General features: G+C 44.1%; 1 protein-coding gene across 1 annotated transcript; it reads right to left on the reverse strand.

Annotated features, from left to right (window-relative positions):
* Positions 1–7,075: 7,075 nt before the first annotated feature.
* znf703 (zinc finger protein 703) lies at positions 7,076–10,597 on the reverse strand. The gene is made up of 2 exons (XM_085424805.1): positions 9,932–10,597; positions 7,076–9,415 (listed from the first exon to the last, which is right to left on the reverse strand). Exons 1-2 carry the CDS (start codon positions 10,187–10,189, stop codon positions 7,913–7,915), a joined length of 1,761 nt encoding a protein of 586 aa, XP_085280931.1. The 5' UTR covers positions 10,190–10,597; the 3' UTR covers positions 7,076–7,912.
* Between the last annotated feature and the right edge of the window lie 8,683 nt (positions 10,598–19,280).

A 19,280-nucleotide genomic window follows, 5' to 3' on the forward strand; every position in this document is an offset into this window, starting at 1 on the left:
GTAAACATAACATAAAAATATTTTACTTTAGCAACTGGTGATTACCACGGGGTCACTGATTGCTAAAGCCCCCTGCATGAATGGGGCTCAATTTCGCAGTGACAGCCAGCAACCTTTACAGGCACTCACAACTTGTTGGAGAACATACATTTTCCCTTAGAGTCAAACAGGCCTAAAGGTCAGTCACTGGCAACGTGGTAAAAATGGTTACAAAGAGGTAAGCAGTGCTGTTCTTTATTCTACAATTACCTGTAGTTTGTATGGAAGTCGCTGACTTGATGGCAAATACTACTCCTTCTGGGTCACCTTCAAAGTAAAAGTTGAGCCTTTTGAAGTGTGTCAGTTAGGCACAACTTATACTTTGACACCAAGCGGATTGTGTTACTCCATTTCAATTTCCATTACTGCTTTGGGGTTGTTTAGCGAATATTTTCTGGCAAGTCAGGGGAATCTAATTGTGACCAAAGTGATCACAAGGAGGTTTCTGGTGTAGCCTCTTCTTGTAGTGTAGCGGTTCACACGTTTGCCTAACAAACACTCTGAGGAAGGGCATGTTGTAAAAACCTGTGCCAAATCAAACATCTGCTTTATTCTGACCCATAACAAATAAAGGAGACGCTAAAAAAAGTTTAGTTTGTTGAGTTAGATCTTGATTTGTTGGGTAGTATTCTGTTTAGCTGATGTATGCGCCAGCTTATTTCGTAATTATGTCTTCTTGGTTTTTGAGTAGATTACAAGCTGTTTTTTGAATAATATGCTATGCTTCTGCCTCGGTGTCTTTTGACTACTTTGTCCCTGACAGAAAATGAAACTTGAATGGCGTCTTCTCTCTTAGCAAAAGGGAAGATAGCATTCTCACAATGATAGATATCAACTCTGGCACAGAGGACATGAGCAGTACCCAAACAAAAGGATTTCATTAGCAGTTGTCATTTCCACTTTAAATAACCGTTATTTATGCATCCAATATACCTAATGATTCATAGCTTTAATGCATTGTTACACAGGCTGAGAATAGCTCACATGTATTAAATTATATGTAATATATACAGATGTGTAATGTATACAGCAAACCTGTGTGTGTGTGTGTGTGTGTGTGTGTGTGTGTGTGTGTGTGTGTGTGTGTGTGTGTGTGTGTGTGTGTGTGTGTGTGTGTGTGTGTGTGTGTGTGTGCAGCTGCGTACTACAGTGTGTTGACAGGTGGAATAATGCATATTTCTGCAGTGGTGTCTGAACAACACACAGCTGAGTGATGCACACAGACACAGTGTTTGGATCTGGCAGCTGAAGTCCAACTCAACTGACAGTCAGCTAACAAACATCTCGTGTGTGTTAAGTGACCGAAGAGAGACCTTGGCACACCCAGCCATTGCAAACACATTTAGACATACACTCACACAGACAATTTGTGATGAATTAATTCCAGTTCACATAACCTCTTATTAAAGATTCTAATCCTGCAAAAAGAAAAAAAGAAAAAAAGAAAGCAGCAGGAAGGACCATGAAATATGAAATGGAGACATAAAACAGAAATTAGACCCACAATGCTGACACCAAGCACATTATGACCACAGGCCGTCCCAAAGTGGAAGGAATACCCAAGTTGTCAGTCCGAGCATGAATCCTGATCGTCAGCAGCTGCTCGCTCTCCGCCAAGGCACGTTCGTTTCTGAACGGCCGTGACATCTTTGCAGCGATCTCCCAGCGTGGCGGCAAATGGAATCCAGCTGGACGCACGGTTCAAGCGCTATTAGCAGAGCACCGTACTGTAATTGAAACGTTCATTTCTCCACTGGTGGTTAGGGAGGGTATGTCTATGTCGCTCTCACCACGAGAACTTTGTAGACCGCAGCAGCTCCGGGCAGCTTTCCACGTCGAGGCCAAGTGAGGCTCTCCAAGGTCAGGGCTGGATGGAAATCAAACCGAGAGCACTGTTTCTCTGTCTGCAGCTATACAGCTGAGCTGACAGCCTCTCTCAGTCACTAATCAATAAATAACTCAACCCCAAAATGAATTGTACAAACGATCAAGTTTGTACAATTTGTTCAGGTTCATCACATTTTTAGTTATGTATTACATTTCATTTGTGTTGACTGTTAATACTTTGCATCCAATAACTCACAAGTTTTATATAAACTTTAGCTGTGTAAATGTGAAAATTACTTTAAAAAATTGAAGAATTTTTGGGTACAGACGAGCATTTAGACATATAAACATATGAGAAAGGTGATCTAAGTGACTCTGAATGTGGCTACTCTGAGTATTTAAAAACTGCTGATTTATTGGGATTTTCCCATGGATCCATCTACAGGCTTCACATGTCCAGAAAGCGAAAATATTCACTGAGTGGCTCTTATCTGCTCAAAAATGCCGTGCTGCTGTCAGAGAATGGCCAGACTCCTTTGAGCTGATAGGAAGGCAGCAGTAACTCAAGTAAACACTGGTTACGACCAACATATGCCGTAGCGTATCTCTGAAGGCACGACATATCGATCGCTTGAAGCTGATGGGCCAAGGAAGCAGAAGACCACACCAGGTATGAACAGTTCGGGTTGTTGTCGGTGGTGTAATATTATGGGGGATGCTTTCTTTGCACACTTTCAGCCCCTTCAGCCCAACCGAGCATCATTTAAACTCCACAGTCCTCGTGAGTATTGCTGTTGGCCGTGTCTTTATGACCACCGTGTATCCAATTACAGCTCAAATCATCTCAAAATAATTTCTTGAACATGACAATGAGTTCACTGTATTGTCCATTTGAGATGTGGGGGAAGACGAGTTTCACATCATGGATGTGAAGCCGACAAATCGGATGCTGTCATGTCGGTGCGAAGCAAAATCTCTGAGCTGCATTTCTAGCATCATCTTGAATCTATGCAATGAAGAATTAAGGTCCTTCTAGAATCATGTCCCACGTTGAGCTGACATCTTTAAATCCTTCCAGGCAGTTATTTGGAATTACTATCGCATTTAAATTTAATCTTGGTGGTGACCAGGACATCACTACCACATGAATAGAATCCAACTCGAAGCTGACAAAACATGTTTAAAAAGTTGCCTGACTTTGTCCTAAATAGGGTTTTTAAAAACCTTGTATCCTTGGATATTACACTTCTAATGTTACTTCTTTTGTTGCTTAATTCTTCAACAGGTTTCACGGATTTCTCTTCCGGATAAAGCCTCTTCTGAAAAATTGGAGTCTTAGTCTTTTAGTCCTACAATTGGAGTTCTAAGACTATAATTGGGAAAATCTGCCATTTATTTGAGTGGGAATTAAATTTTTTATGAGACAGGACTGTATCGTAGCCCAGTGTCTTTGTGCTATTGTCCACAAAAACACATGACATTTCCAAGAGAGATGACCAAGACCCACCCAACTAAAGCTATGTATTGTCCACATGCATTTTATTTGTCAAAAGGTTTATTTCCTCTGATTAAGTGCACATGATTGCACTTGGAGGTGTTGGAGGAACTTGTTCCAACCACCTTTCGCCCTGCAAACCAACCTGGAAGTCTTTAATATGGCTTTTATTTTTTCCACGTAGAGCATTTCAGCATGGCTGGCTGCAGACGTGAATGAGAGCGGAATCGACACAGGCATGTAGAGGAGTCAGTCACAGGGCTTATGTGGAGAAATAAAACAGAGATTGTGTGACAGGCCCTGATGAGGGATGTGTTCACGCCATCTGGGTTGCTTTAACACTGCGGTCACTGTTGGATGCCGAAGGCTCTGTATTGTGTCCTGATGTTAAACACAGAGGTGGTAGTCATGGAGTTGAGGTTAATGTTTTGTTCTGAAGACACAGTGAGAACGAGAGAGAGAGACTGAAAAACCCTTCTCTCTCTCTCTCTCTCTCTGTCCTGGCTGTCAGCAGAGACGTGAGCCGGGGTAGAGCTGGCGTCTAATTGAAGAGCAGCTCCACACCCTGTCGTCATTAATCACCGAGCCTGTCAGCCACTGCTCAGGACCTCACAGTGGCACTCTGCACTGACGCACAGAGAGGAAAATATTAGTGCCCTCCAGCACCACCTCCACTGATACTACCTACTACTACTACTCTGATTACTTTCATTGCTGCACATTACTGTGCTGTCCTTATGACTAGAAGCACTTTCAGTCCTACACTGAATGAAAACATTAGCATTTGTTTTCCATTTTTTTGATATCGTATGAGTTTAAAGAACAACGTGTAACAAGGCTCACTCCTGTCTCTGATCATATGTTAGGATAAAAAAGAGTGCGACATCAGTGTTGTCAGCAAGAAATCATTTTCTGAGAAATCATTATAAAATCAAAGCATTGATTTTTCAAGTGAAATACAGAGATTTTAGAGGGTACAGAATAACCTTATAATTGTTTTATTTTATAAGATACTGAATTATTTGGGGAAGTGTTGTAGTTCTTCCTTTGGGGTAACAGTTAAGATATACCCAGACCACATATACTGTATATAAAAGATGGACATGGGCCCCCGATGACTCTTTTTTTCAGAACACATTTTGAAACTTGCCATTGTAATTACATTTTCTTTTTATCAATTAATTTACAACCATAGGTGACTGCCTTTCATTCATTTGGATGAAAGGGTGGAGTGCTAAGATTGCAGCTAATACTGGCTAGCTTGGTTAGCAAATGGCATCCATAAACTGTACATACTTGCTAATTAGTCCTAAGTAGCAAACTAATAAAACACTATAATTTCACTTTTTGAAAAGTGCGTACCACGCAAGTGCTGATATGACATATGGATAGACCCAATGAAAATACTCCTACAGGTACAAATGTGACAAACATGGGCTCCAGTTCACTAACTGGAATATTTTTTGTCTTAACCAGGCTGCAGATCTGCTGTAAAGACAGACATTTCTACATGGGAGTCTATAGAGGACGGAGTCACCCTCTTTAGAAAAACAAGAAAAGTATTATTTTTAATCAAGCGCAACAAAGATTAAGCAGAGCAGAAATTCAGCAGAATAAATTTATATTTGTCATATTTACTTTAAAAACGGGTTAAATTACTTGGAAAATTGCTATATTTTTACTGTGGAGTACCACAGTAAAGACACACTTAACCCACCAGAGTCAGATAGTGTTTCAGAAGAAATAAATTAACTCAGTTCTTTTTTTACAAATGTAACTCTTAAAAACATTCTCAAAGTCGCTTCATTTCATTATTTTTAGTGTGATGAAATTTAAATCTAAATATTTTTTTTTCTTTTTTCTTTTTGTTGTTTTTACAGTCATTTACATATGTGCATGTGCTGACAAGCATAAGAAAGAGTTATTACTCATTCATACATGATCATTTTGAGCTTACGTGTACGTGTCTGCACATATCTCAGAGTATAAAGGCGTGCACTGTTTTGTTTCAGAACAGAGATATTTAGTTATGCTGGAAAATATCGTCAACTGTACCCTTATTTAAAAAAATCTCCATTTTTGGTGAAAGGGACATTTGTGTAAGCACTCTGTGAACAAAAGATCAGTGCTGGATACACACCCACACACACACACACACACACACAGAGTCTTGCGGAGGCGACATAAATGGAGTGTGTGGGTGTTGACTCAGCTGTGAGAGTGTGTGTGGGGGGAGAGAAGATAGATGTAGGAGATTGATGAGCGCCGGGATAGGGAGAATAGTGAGGCATTTGATGAACGAGTGTAAACTGGCAACAGTGGAATTAATTCCACCACCCTCCCGACAAGATTGAAAGTTCTCCCCTCTGCGTGACCTCCAAGTGTGAATCATCTTCAGATTCAGGCCGGTGTAACCAGGTCTCTGTGCATAGTTTGTAAAACAGCATCCCAGCAGCTGCATAGATGTGCATCAAAAGCAAGAAAACAGTGACGATCGCTTCATTTTTCACCTGTGTTTCACCTGCACAACTTTAGGGGGCAACATAATCCACTACATCTCTAGCACCACAACTCTGCAAGTTCCAAAAGAAATGCACTGCATCCTTGACCTATTTTGTCTAGACTACTTCATAAATGACATAAGAAAAGCAAGAACATGAAAGTAAGTCTGTCCTCTCTCAGACAAGTGCCTGGCTCTGGTTTCTAAAGGAGAAAAATAGGCGTATTGTCCCAAAGAGCTATCCAGAGTGGTGATCAGGGCGCCGTGACCTTGCTGGTGTGGCAGGGGCTGGATGTGGTTTGGGAGGGTCATCCATTTTGTTAATGGTCCTGTCAAGTGACACCTGTGCTTGCCTCTCCCCTGTCTGGAGTGCTAATGAAGCGCAAGAGTGGAGGAGTCTGGGAGTCGGGGTCAATAGCCACCTTGGAGACCGCAGCCACGGCGCTCTGCGCCACCTACGCCCTGTCAGCCAAATAGAGTGGAGCCACAGATACATTATCAGGGCTGAAGCACTAATGGCAGTGGTGTGGCTTTAAGATAGACCGAGTCCTTCCCTTTAAATTAGCATCCAGCAGCTCTGAGTGGAGAATGCTGACTTCAGTAAACCACGGGGCAGCAGCCAAACAGCACAGAAAATGGCTCTTCGCATCAGGACAGTGGCCTCCATGTTTGCGGTTCCTGCAAGAGAGCCGGCTCTCCTCAGGGGAGGTGTCAGCACATTGATGAATATTTCTCTATTAACCGCCTCCCATTGTCAGCTCTGGCCTTTGTGTTTCAGGCCAATCCGTCAGAGCGTGAGGAGCTCCCAGGTCGACGTCTCCCTCAGGTCATTATTGAAGTCCCAGTGACCCGGCACAGCCGTCCTCTTTGCTGAGGTGGCTGCTTCCAGGCCTCACAAACAAGAATCAGCAATTAAGCGCAGCACCCGCAACAACAAAAGCAATGCGGGCATCGAAGAGTAGGTGGGATGAAAGTCTTCAGAGACTCGCTAACAGGGCTAATGTGACCCAGCGTGGCCTCTTTAGGACGGCCCTGTCAACTGATATGAGCCATGAAATATTACACACAGCCACATATAGCGCGGCTGTGAGAGCCAGTATGATAGATGGGCTTAGATAAGTGCAGTGCTGCAGTCTGGCGAGATTTACTGTGTCCTCTGATGCTTGAGACAAAAAGATACTTCATGGTGCTATATATAGAATAGAAAAGAGGAAAAAAAACAAGTTGAAATGCAATCATGTATCATTTATTTAACAAAATAAGACTTTCTCCTATTGGTGGGATAGCACAGCCATCATTGATTTTTTTTTCTTTGTATATTGTTTGTTGTTGTTTTTTAATCTCTGCACCATTTGTTTGGGAGACTGTAGCTTGCTGACCCCATGTAAGCTTGAAAAAATATTACATCTTTGCATATGTACAAATAAAAATAATGGCATTGTTCAAGATAATTCTCAAAGACATGCAATTCTCCAGAGTCTGAATAACGCAGTGAAGGATGAGGAAAAAACAAAACAAAACAGCAGTAAGGAAAGAAAATTTAAAAAGAGGTTCTCAGAATAAAACCTCACAATCCATCTTCATTATGGTGCAACTTTTTTTGTGTGTGTATGATAGGCATAATGGTAGTATACTTAAATCATTCCTTTTCAGTTAGAATTCATTTGGACAGCAAAACTTCCAACCCCCAGGAGTTGAATACCAAGCGCTTGAGTGAAAAATAAATACAGACTTTTTAAGATCTAGGAGAGATATTGAGAAAAACAAAAGAAATCAAGACAAGTTTATCATTTTTAAGCTCTGCTTCCCACCCGTCTTGGATCACCAAAGTCTGTTCTTTCTCTGCTGCTGCAGTTGATCCATCAGTCTTTTGCCTTTGGAGCACCAGTCGCAATCCTGAGGCTAACAGGTGGTGTTCCTGGCAGGCAGGCCAACAGGCACGATGCCCTGTACTGGTGATGACCCCAATCTTGACTATCCATCTTCAGGGCTGCTCTGGAGAATCCCAAGCTGGTGCCTGCAGTCTGTGGGCATCAACGCAGTTTTGGATGTCACTGGTATCCAAGGGCTGAGGCTGAGCCCAGTCTCTGACTGTAGAGGGCATAGGGGGAGTAGTAGGCTGAGGAGGAGGGCAGGGATGGCATGGGAAGTCCTGGGGCTCCTTGCAAGTGGGATTTGCTGTAGGGGTGGTAGCGTGCCAGACCCAAGCCAGGAGAGCCACGGAGGGAGAAGGAACTGGGCAGGGTACCCGGGCTGCTGGGTGGGGGCAAGTGGAGATGGCAGGAAGCTGTCGATGAAACCGATGATGGATAGGCAGACAACAACTTAGTGTCCACCATACCAGGCAGGGCTGTGTGGGTACGCAAGTGGGCCAGCAGCTCCTCTGATGTTGCAAAACGCTTGTCACAGGGACCCCCAACAGACACCCAGTTACAGGCATGAGGCTGCGGTTCATTAGGGAGCATGAAACCATACGTGTAAAGGGGGTGGGAAAGAGAGGGGGTCGTGCTAGAGGACAAGGAGCTAGAGTGTAGAGAGTGAAGGTGATGTGAGGGGTAAACCAGGGGAAAACCAGACTTGAGGCTCGAAGGGTCATGGACGCAGGTGGAGCAGTTACTGCTTCCTAGGTGGGGTGCATTGGGGTAACTCAGACAGTAAGGGTCCCGACATAAACTCTGCATCAGAGATGGGGGTGAGGCTCCAGTGAGTGGGCTGGAGCTGGGGTGCTTCCCTGAAAGTCCTAAACCCAAACTAGATTTGGTAGGGTCCAAGCCAGGGACAAACTGGGACGGGTAGCCGGCATAAGCCCCGACAATGGAGCCATGGTAGCCCATAGAAGCAGGGGGTAGGGGGAAGACAGAGTGTCCTGGTTTAAATGGGGAGACTGGGGCGATGTGCCCTGAGCCCAGACTGGACTGTGAGGAGGCCTGCGGGTCAGCCTTGCTCTCTGGCCGCGGGCTGCTTGCAGAGCTGGCGTTGCTGGAGTTGGCGCTGGCCCGTACGTGGCTGGAGTTGGCTAACTGTGCACCATCCATGCCTGACTTAGCTGCATCTGAGTCTTTTTTACCAGCGTTGTTGCTATTACTGTCCGAGCTGGCTGGCTCTGAGCTCCCAGGTTTGCTGTCCACGTGTGGAGCCTGCGAGTGTGGTGGGGGCTGTATGGAAGGGGAATGACTTTGTCTGTGGGGCTGGCTCTGACTGTGCAGGGGAGGAGAACTAGAGCCGGGTGACCGTGAATGGGGAGGGAAAGATGGACATGAACCACCACCGGAGCTTCCATTTGGCACCCTGAAAGACGCTTTATCTGAAGGCCCCTTCGTCACCAGAACATCCTTACGGCAGTCGCCTGATGACTTGGAGTAAGGCTTGAAGCTGGATTTGTCCTCCAGGGACTGGTGCTGTTCTCCGGACTTGGATGACCGGCTGGAGGGCTCCTTGTCTCCCAGACTACTGGAGGAGAGGGAGGCCAACTTGGAGGAAGAGGGGGGGTCTGGTTTACCAATTTGAGAGCAGGTCTGTGCCAGCAGGGCCAAAGGACTCTTCTTGGCATCCAGCTGAGGAAAAACAAAAACAAAAGCAATAGATAAAAGATTTTTTTTAAAGCAAATCAAACATTACACCATAAAACCCATACAGATAAAAAAAATTTAATTCCGAGATATTATATTCTAATTTTTCAACAGTGAAATGAATAAAAGACGTCAGAGGGTGAAAGTTGAAGCAAAGTTTAGGTAAAAACGAAGAAAAGAAAATGAAAAACATCGTAAACATTCCATAAATACAAACGGAACGATTAACAACGTGGTGTTAAAGTGGCGATTTTTTTAAAAAGTCTATAAGTCGCAGTCATTTTGTATTTATAAACTCTGGTGTTTTGCATTTTGCCCCCAAAAAACTGCCGTGCGTAAAATGGCGCAGACGGGATTTTCGTCGGATAACATTCCAGCCCTCCTACACTCGTGGATTTAAGAAGAAATAATTCAAATTAAGAAGAATAAGAAAAAGACAAAGAGAAAAACGACATCTGGTGCCGCAGACATATCTTAATTTTTTTTTTCTTATCCACTTACTTCAATACTGGCAGGCGCGGATGTGAGAGGCTGGAGGTACTCCGGGTGCAGCAAGTGGCCGCTGTGCGCCGTCAACATCTTTACGATCCGGATAGGAAGCCTTTTAGCCTGGCGCGAAGGATCCGAGGGAGAAAGACAAGGAGTGGGTGTGGGAACGGACGGTCTCTCCGCTCCTGTCCGGTGTGGATCGTCGGCGGCGCTGCGTTCCGGGGACTGGCTGCGTAAAAGCGGTTCAGGTCCACCGGGGAGATCTCTCATCTGGATCGGGGCGCAAAGAGGGACGGAGGCATGTAACGGGTGGCCGCGGGGTTCACTTTCATTTAGAAGCACATTTCATGGTGATGAACTTTAAAAAAAAAAAAAGAGAGAGAGTGCAGTAATCCACAGGGCAGTGCGTTGTGCGCGTCCTTCGTGTCGGACCAAAGCTGGCTCTACAGAGGAACAAATCGCCCAAATGTCATCCTTTATGGGGCTCTTTAATATTACCCGTCAGTTATTCCTAAATATTCCTTATCCAGTGTTGGAGAAGATGGAAACAAAAACACCACAAGTAGTCACTGCTCTTCAAAATAACGGGTAAGTTGAAGGAATATCCCCGCAACGGACAGAGTGTGCGACAGTCCTCCCGTGTGAGTGTTTCTCTCCCACTGCAGCAGCCTCACAATACCTCACTTCTTCCACATACTAAAGACGGGAAGGGAGGGATTTCAAAGCAAGGAGCCGCCGTCCAATCATAAGTGCCCGCATTTACAAGCAGGGGCGGAGCGAGGATGGGGTGGAGTGGGGTGAGGGAGGCGAGGGGCGTTTGTCTCCCTGCCTCACCCTCTTACCCAGGGCTGTAATGTAGGTGGAAATCTGTGTCAGTGACCTCCATAAGCCCAGTGCAAACTACACATAAAGTAGCAGTAAAATATTTGCACCACAGATCTGAGAGCAGTTTAAGCAGCAGGAACTTTATCCACAGTGCTTCCACACGCAAACGTCTCCCGACTGCTGGGAACTAACTGCGTGTGTAGTTTTCTGTTGAATGTACCCAACGCCATTCATGGAAATAAGGTACGTGTAATTCAAAATAATAATAACCTACTGTCCATGGGCATTTCTGGCATGTTAATAGCTTTATTGCATTATCACAGCCCCGCTGCCATCTCTGCTGGACATAACTCAATTTTTCCAGCTTAGAGCAAATTCACATGATTCAAGTTTTATGTATTTTGCTGTGACAGCACATGATATCTTTCCATCTTGTTTTGTGCATTCACGTCCCCGCCCTCTCAAAACACTGGCATGTTAAGAGTTGAATGACAGTTGCTATTGTAATTATGAGAAATGGTACTTTGAGAACTCTTCTCCAACTCATACATGCTTATAAAATAAAACTGCAAAAGAGTCCCTCCTTGGCTGCCAAATTAGTAAGCCAGTAATTGAATTTCATTTTCTATAAAGAACAACAAGCTGTGCTTTATGGGGATTTCCATCCCGGTTTAAACGCCACCTCCTACCAATCAGATGGCTTGGCTCTAACTCCCCCATCCATAATCCAACATATTACAACACTGTAACAGTCAGCATGTTTAAAGTAGTTTCATGGGTCACTGATTACTGGCTAAAGAGAAATCAGAACAGCCCTTTCTTCTGAGGTTAAATAGGTAAAACTGTTTGACATTTCACAGCACAAGCCGGCCTTATCAAGAGGCACTGCCATCAGCCTAGCGCCTTGATTCTAATGGCCGCTGCCATTTATCTGCAGCTGAGTGGAAAGTCAGTGTGAGGAGGATGAAGTCACTTCAGCCTCATTCAACAGCATCACTGTTTGACCTGTCATCATTAGGCTTAGTCATCATTCATCACCCACACGCTGCCACTCACGCTCCAATGACCCAAAGAGATCCAAGAATATGTGAACGTGCACGCCGCCAGGCTAAGTGCGGTGGTACAGTCTCCTGTCTGTTTGTTTAAACCTGTCTGTCGCCACCTCGGGTCGAGACACATAAACAGGTGACGCACTCGCTGCGATATGCAAAGGTAACGCTGAGAGCTTACGATTTTTTTCTTTCTTTCTTTCTTTTTTCTTTTTACAACGTAGACAGCCGGTTAAGTCGTGTGTCTTATTGTTTACCACACAGTCATCCACTTGTTAAAAGGGTGAGTGGGTAAGTCGTAGGTGGGGTTAGATAAGGAAGGGGCGTCCAAAAGGAGACCGAGGAGGAGGGCACTGGGAAAAGCCAGACAAAGGCAGCGAGAGAATGAAACAAGGGAGGGCTCAAACAACAGGGAGCAACTCCTTTCATGTGTCCCCTTGATGTAGGCTGGTAACAGCTGTTTTGGCGTGTCGATGACTGATGGCTGTTTCCTGTTGTGGATATTTTAAGGCGACAGCTTTTCTGTTAAAGAGTTTTCTCAGCATGCCCAGGTCCTGCTGGCCCTTGAGGCATTTCCATGCCTTTTCCATGGTTGTATCAAAGCCTTGGGTTTGGCTGGAACAGCAGCCAAACAAACCACCCCCTGCTCCCCAGGATGGGGGCCGATAGGGGCTGAGGAGGAGCGGACCCCACATGCCCCTGTGATCCTGTGATTTATAAAGCCGCTGAGGCCTGTAATGGACGCTATAGCTCTGTGGTGGGGTCTAATTCATTCCTGTGTTGAAAAGCTGCCTTTGCTTGACTCCAGAGTAAATATATAATGCTGACATTAGGCAGCTGAATTCTTCAAACCTGGCTCAAGCAAATCCTCATCTGCTCGTTTGTCTTTGCTCCATGTTTGGAATTGCTGAGGAGTTTTGTGGCGCACGCGGGGATTAGCCTCGTGTAGACGCTGTGTGATCGTTTAATGAGGAGATGACATTGATGTGCACTCATTTGAGTCTTTTTTGTTTCCCCAACACTTCTACATGTTGTCACTGGTGTCAGCCAGAATTTGACAAGATCTGGCTGGGTCCCTCAGCAAACATTTTCTACCCTTACAAAGATCTTGACATTAAATTTCCAATGTCTGAACATTTATTTCATAGTCAAAATTGTGAAGGTTTTAGGGTCCAAGATGTTGCCTTATTATATCCATGAAGCACATTCAAGTATTTTTTGTTCTTTCTCGCAACAAAGAGTTTTTGTATATTAGTCTGTTTTATTTTTTTATTTATTTTATTAGACTGGAACAAAACAAACCTAGGTGGAAAAAAAGATAATCTAGAAAATACGAGCAATAACATGCAAAATTTACATCCTAGCCATATAACTAATATAACTATATGGAAAAGGCAACTTCTGCATCTGCAAAGTGAAGCCAGTTCAGATTTGCTTTAAACCTGCGTTCTTGCTAATGGGCAGCAGGGTAGTCTGACTGCATGGACACAACTGTTGTGTATTTATGAATCGCTAAACATGCCATGTCCAGAGGACTGACCAGGCTCGATCCATGAAATCAGTCGATTTGATTCCTTATCTGTTCTTGTCGATTGTTTTTGGGTTCTCATTGGCTCCGTTTTGAGAGTCACCACCATCGCAAAACAGCAATAAAAAAAGCAATTTGTTGTACTACTCGTTACATTACTTTCATGTTACTCTGTAAAAAGCTGAAACACACTGTCTCATAATCACTATTTTACAATATAAACAACCCCACACACCAACACAAATCCCTAACGAGGACACACGTCTCTAAGATCTTTCTCTTAACAGCGATCGCTGCAGTGATTCTGCTTTAGAAGCATAAACAAATAGAAAGGGAGGCTGCAGCCTGACTGCTCATCTGCTTGTTACCTGTTGAAGTTCAGGGTCTGGCTGCATTCACTCAGCTTTCACCCTGGGTTCTTGGCTAGCTAAGCGTTAGCATGCATAAATGTGCATATTCGCGCTCTAGACTGCATCGCTCTTTTCCTCCTCTAAAATCAGCTGATTGTAGCGTGATTGCATGAACCGATAACCGGGATCGACAGGCAGGCGGACTCACAGTTTCAAGGAATCGGACTACTGGGAGCCAGTTTTCTATGAGAACCAGTTCTCGGTTCCCATTCCTAATTGCTAGTGGTACATGAATGGCTCTACCTTGATAAGAAACAAAACAAACAAACACGCTTTTGCAACTTTCCCACTGGAGCGCTTTAACTCAGAAATGTCGTCACTCCCGAGTTCTGAGATCTGACTTGTGAGTCATGTGGAACGTGGTATTACCACACACATTGCTAACATGCTTAGATTGTAATTAAAGTTCACAGTCACATACACAAAGAGGCTCACCATTTATAGATACATATAAACAAACTGCATGACCATGTTTAAAAAATGGTGTCCCATAATAAACCCCTAATTACTGAGCATGGAGCTGGCAACGTGTGGCTGCTGATAACAACAGTTTAACTGTCAGATACACCACCAATTTAATGGTCAAATGGAAAAATGTGGACACGTGCATTTGCTCTTTTCATAGCATAATATGATTCATATTTCCTGGTTTGTAAGACTAGAACACCGTAGGATGTGGAAACAACGTCCCCTCTGGCTGCCCGCCTCACAACCGTTGCAGTTTTTGGCGTCGGACCGCGACCGTTTTTGGCCTCGGCCATAACGTCGGCGTCTGAAAGATATGTGCCGAGACTGTACAAAGAGGAGAGAGAAATGATAAAAGCGCCAAAGAGGCAGAGGAGGGAAAACGAGTGTAAATAACTCCTATTTAATTATCTGTGACTGACTTATGGGGTGTGTGGAATGGGAATAGAGGCCTGAGGCTGGGGCTCTGCTCAACCCCAAGTGTTTTCTCCAGCAGTAATAAAACCAAGGGGGAAAAAAAAGTGGATTAAGACAGTTTCATGGGGTGTAGCAGACATGGCATTTAGACCGAAACACTTAAAAAGAGCCTCGCAGGCAACATTCCAGCCAGGACAGAATGTTGAAACAAGGATTTCCTTGAGCTGAAAGGTCCACAAACAATATCTACACAGTGTACTTAATGTGTTCACACTTCCTCGTTTATCTTTCTGTGGGTGCCTCTCCCTCTGTCTTTGACATACACACACTAATCCTTTCACAGTTGAATGTGCGTGCGCTCGAACGTGCAAATGTAACCCTGTGCGCGCAAACATAAACAGACAGTCCGCACTGTACACGATAACATCTTAACAGTGTGTGTTTTTATAGTGCCCGTACAGTGCCATCTATCTGTCTGCCTACATAGAGAAGCAGTGTGTGTGTCAGAGTCAAAGCTGTGGTTGACAACCTTATCTCTCCGGTTTAGGAGGGAGATTGTCTCTCTTGTCAGCTCATCACGTCTCGCGAGCTAACGCTCTTATCCACTCTGCCTACCTGTCGTCTATCTGTCTGCATTATAATCACGCCGGGATAATAGGCTTCCCCCCGCGTGTGCAGATTGGCGCTTTTATTTCCGAGTCCCGCTCCATGCGGGGTTCCACCTCGTCGTGCTTGCTCCACCTGAAGCACATTCACAGGAAGGCCGCGCGGGGCCGCGCGACGCCCACGACCTCGAGTCGTCACTGCACGCTCGGAAAACAAAAGCAGCTATTGTCCTCCACACGCAGAAGTTATCAAGAGCACGAGGAGGAGGAGGGAAGGAAGGGCCTGCACTGCCAGACAGGGTCTGCCTCAAATCAGATCATCCTGCATTGTTGTGTGAAATTTCAGATGACATCAAAAGATGTTTTTCTTTTCTGCTGGTCTGATGAAGGAGGGTGATGGGGGGGTCATTTTGATGGAAGCACAATCAAGGTATTCACAAGTTGGAGCCGTGACAGGTCTGGTAAAAGGAACAACAACAGGCCGGGCAAAGAAAATCTCCCTAACACATTCCTCACGCTTGTTTAAGTCACTGGTGCTTCCTCTGCTCATGGTCAGAGTCACCGCCTCTGCGTCTTCATCATCCAGTCTTTGTTGAGAGGGAGCATGCTTTCTTGAAGAAAAGCTCCGGCGTTTTATGACAGAATCGAAACCAGAGCAGAGTTTCACAGAAAGAATCTCAAGCTGAGTTTCCAAAAAAAGAAGAAAGAAACGCTGCTCAATCTAGCAGCTCGTTTATTTGAGAAAGTGACTCATTGACATTTGTGACCTGATGAACAGCAAAAGTTACAGCAGTACATGTCAGTCATCGCAACCTCCTCTGGGGCCAAGTCACGTCAGCTGCCAACGGCTTTGATGTGACAAGTGATGGTATCGCTCAATTAAAAGCCTATCAGTGTGAACAGTAAGTAAATCAACACCTTTCGAGCTTGGCACATCAAACAAGTCATTAAAGCAGCCCGCCCATGCCATTAATCTTTCTGCGAGATCTCGCCAAACCAGGGTCACTGCGGGAGCAGGAAAACTTGCAGTGTAAAGAGTGTTAAGTGCAGTCATTATGACAAAGTCAATTCTCAAGACTGATTTTAGGCTCACTAAAAAGAAAACTATCCTGCTTCAACCCAGTCTGACAGCAAAATGCGTCAGAGAAAGGTTGCTCAAACAAGTGTTCAACTCATTTTGTTGCCAGTGTTTCCTAAAACTGCAGTAATGGTGCCTTAAAAGCTGACTGAAAACTAAGATATCATAAAACGTTACCCCAGATCTAGTGGCAATAACATGACCTGAAAACTGATGCTAATAAAACCTAAAAATAAAAAGTAAATAAACACAAATATACAATACAAGTCAAATCCCAGAGGCCTGGGTAAGAGTCCTGAATTCTAATATGGACACCACCACCTCCTAATTTATGACATTTTGTGAAATCTAAAAGTACAAAGGCGAGAAAAACAAACAGCCAAACCAGCAAAGACATGTTGTAATTATAGAGCGTCTATTGAAAGCAATATTTTGCACTGTGGAGCAATATAGCCTTCTGCACATTTTGCTGCAAGACCTGGTTGCCTGCTTTATTGAGTTTAACTACATGTGGTCGGACACAAGTTGGGATTTACTTTTATTAATTCTCCATAAAGCATAAAACTGTAGTTTGAGAACAGGCAGTAATGGAAAACACATTCCAGACATAGACCTGGTGTGGTCAAAAATATTTTTCTCGGTTGGGTCCTTGTAGTGACAAAGCACCGCGCTTGTCCCCAGCAGTATTTCACCGGCTAGGATGAATACATGAAAGTGAAGCACTGCCATATATCGACCTCCACCGCCCCCTCCTCCTTCCCCAAAGTGCTGTATGTGAGCTGTGCAAAGTCACACACAGCCGTTTGTTATGCGACTGTGCATTCTCATTTTCGAGCTCTGCGTTGAGGGCTACGGGCCAAGCTGACACTTATGAAATATTTCCCTTGCTGACCTTAGCTACTGCCTCAGCTGGGGAGATTAATCCTCTGTCGGCAGACACTGGGAACACACTGCAACTGCAGCACACACACACACACACACACTGACGGCATCTCGGTGACTAGGAAACACAGCAGTTGCAACAGCAGAGGCACACAACTCTGTTCTTGGTAGTAATAATTACAGCTTCTGTTGATTTATTTCAGCTACACTTGATAGCGTGCCAGTTGCAAGGGAGGTGTAAAGAGAGTTAGCTGGAATGCAATACAGGTTCTGAACCACAGTTATACAGCAAATATTGCACAAGCCTCTAAATAAGCAAGATGCAGGCAGTGCAAGGATATAGAATCAACAAAGAGTTTTTACTCTAGAAGCACTCCTATGTGATTTCATTTTCAGGGTATTTCTAATATGGTCGCCACAAAGCAAAACTCAGAGTGAAGGCAAGTAAGGGAAAACTGCTGGCTTCTAGTCAAGAGGCCAAAATGGTGAAGAGCACGAATGACAGGGTTTTTTAAGGAGAAAGAAAATTAGGATAAATATAGAAGGGAAGCAAAGAAAGACTGTACATAAAGCTAGCTGTAGCTGCCATATGATTCAGTTCAATTCAGGTTTATTTTATTTATATAGCACCAAACCACAACAACAGTTAATTCAAGGTACTTTATATTGTGAGGTTAAGTTACTAAAAGAATACAAGAAAATTTCAATATTCATACATGCCCCCCAACACACACACATCGTGAGCTAGCACTTGGTGACAGTAGGAAGGAAAAACTGCTGGAGAAACCTCCAGCAGAACCAGGCTCAGAGAGGGGCGGGGCCATCTGCCACGACCAATTGGAGGTGAGGCCAAAGACACTGTGGAAAAGCAATAGAGATTAATAATTTATAATGAGTTCTTTCCAAGTGAGGATTGGAAACTTGGTCTTTCTAAGTTGAGGAGGCGTTCCACAAAATTTTTTGACTTATTCAGGAATGCACCACAACGGAGGGTTCAGAGTGACCTCTGGTAAATGATCCTAAGAGGTCTTTAACATTAGATGGGGTCATCACCGCCATCAACATCACTTAAGCAAAGTGATGTCGTGGTTGCCATCTTGGTGTTTTAAAACCAGATTATGCTAAATTGTGTTAAAACCGTATGTGTGTTGCCAACAGGGTAGTTTTTTCAACATGCTAATATCCACAGATTGGCAAATAGCTAATATAGGTCCACATTGGTCAGACTGTAGTAATGAAAAACCCGGAAACCTAAACCTAAAATACAAGCAATTATTTATGATGTTTAAGTTATGATGACCTTTCTTTGCTTCCATATTTCAACACTCTCACCCTGAGGCAGAGCAGCACTGTGGACTCCATCCACAGAACCTTTTTCTTCCCCCTGAAGGTTGACCAAGTCTCTGTCCAGCCCTGTCTTCTCTTAATGTGTAGCAGCAGATGACTTGGCTGAGTTTGGTCTTTTGTAAAAGGTTATTTGGTTGACAGGAGAGAGAGCAAGCTGCTCTTGCAGTTCCTGCCAGAAGGTTGCACTACCGGTGTATCGTAAATTACTCAAGACAGTGAACAAGAACAGTGGGGGTGGAGAGCAGAGGGGGCAAATGGCAGAGGAAGGAAAGGGGGTGAAAGAGTAAGTGCAATTTTCTTTTTGGTCCACGGTGATGAATGAGTCTCTGAGCAAGGGAGAAAATACATCATATCACCTTTAATTGGTACACATTTCTGCAGCCGTAACTCAGTGTTTAAAAATAGACAGTGGAGAGTGAAATACGACATCATATATTCCACCCAGTGACACTTTTACAAGCCCTCCTTGCAGTATAAAGGCATTGATTGCTATTTCAAAGCTCCACGTTAGAGTCAGTGAGTGCTGAGTATCTCCAGCTGCCAGTGACTTTAACGCATGAAGACCAAAATGTTTTGTGGTTTTCACATAAGCTTTTTTAATATGGAAAAACTGCCACGAGTCTTTACAAAACATTTCAATCACGAAAGATAAGTGTTTAAGAAGGATTAGGTGTTTTTCTATCCACTACGGGTGGTCATAATGTTGAAAAACAGTGACAAGTTGGGGGGAAAGGAAAAAAGGAAAATTCACAGCT

Source organism: Rhamphochromis longiceps, linkage group LG12 (assembly GCF_057381845.1).
Source record: "Rhamphochromis longiceps isolate RC_006_pf linkage group LG12, R_longiceps_female_GT1.1, whole genome shotgun sequence".
Lineage (NCBI taxonomy): Eukaryota > Metazoa > Chordata > Actinopteri > Cichliformes > Cichlidae > Rhamphochromis > Rhamphochromis longiceps.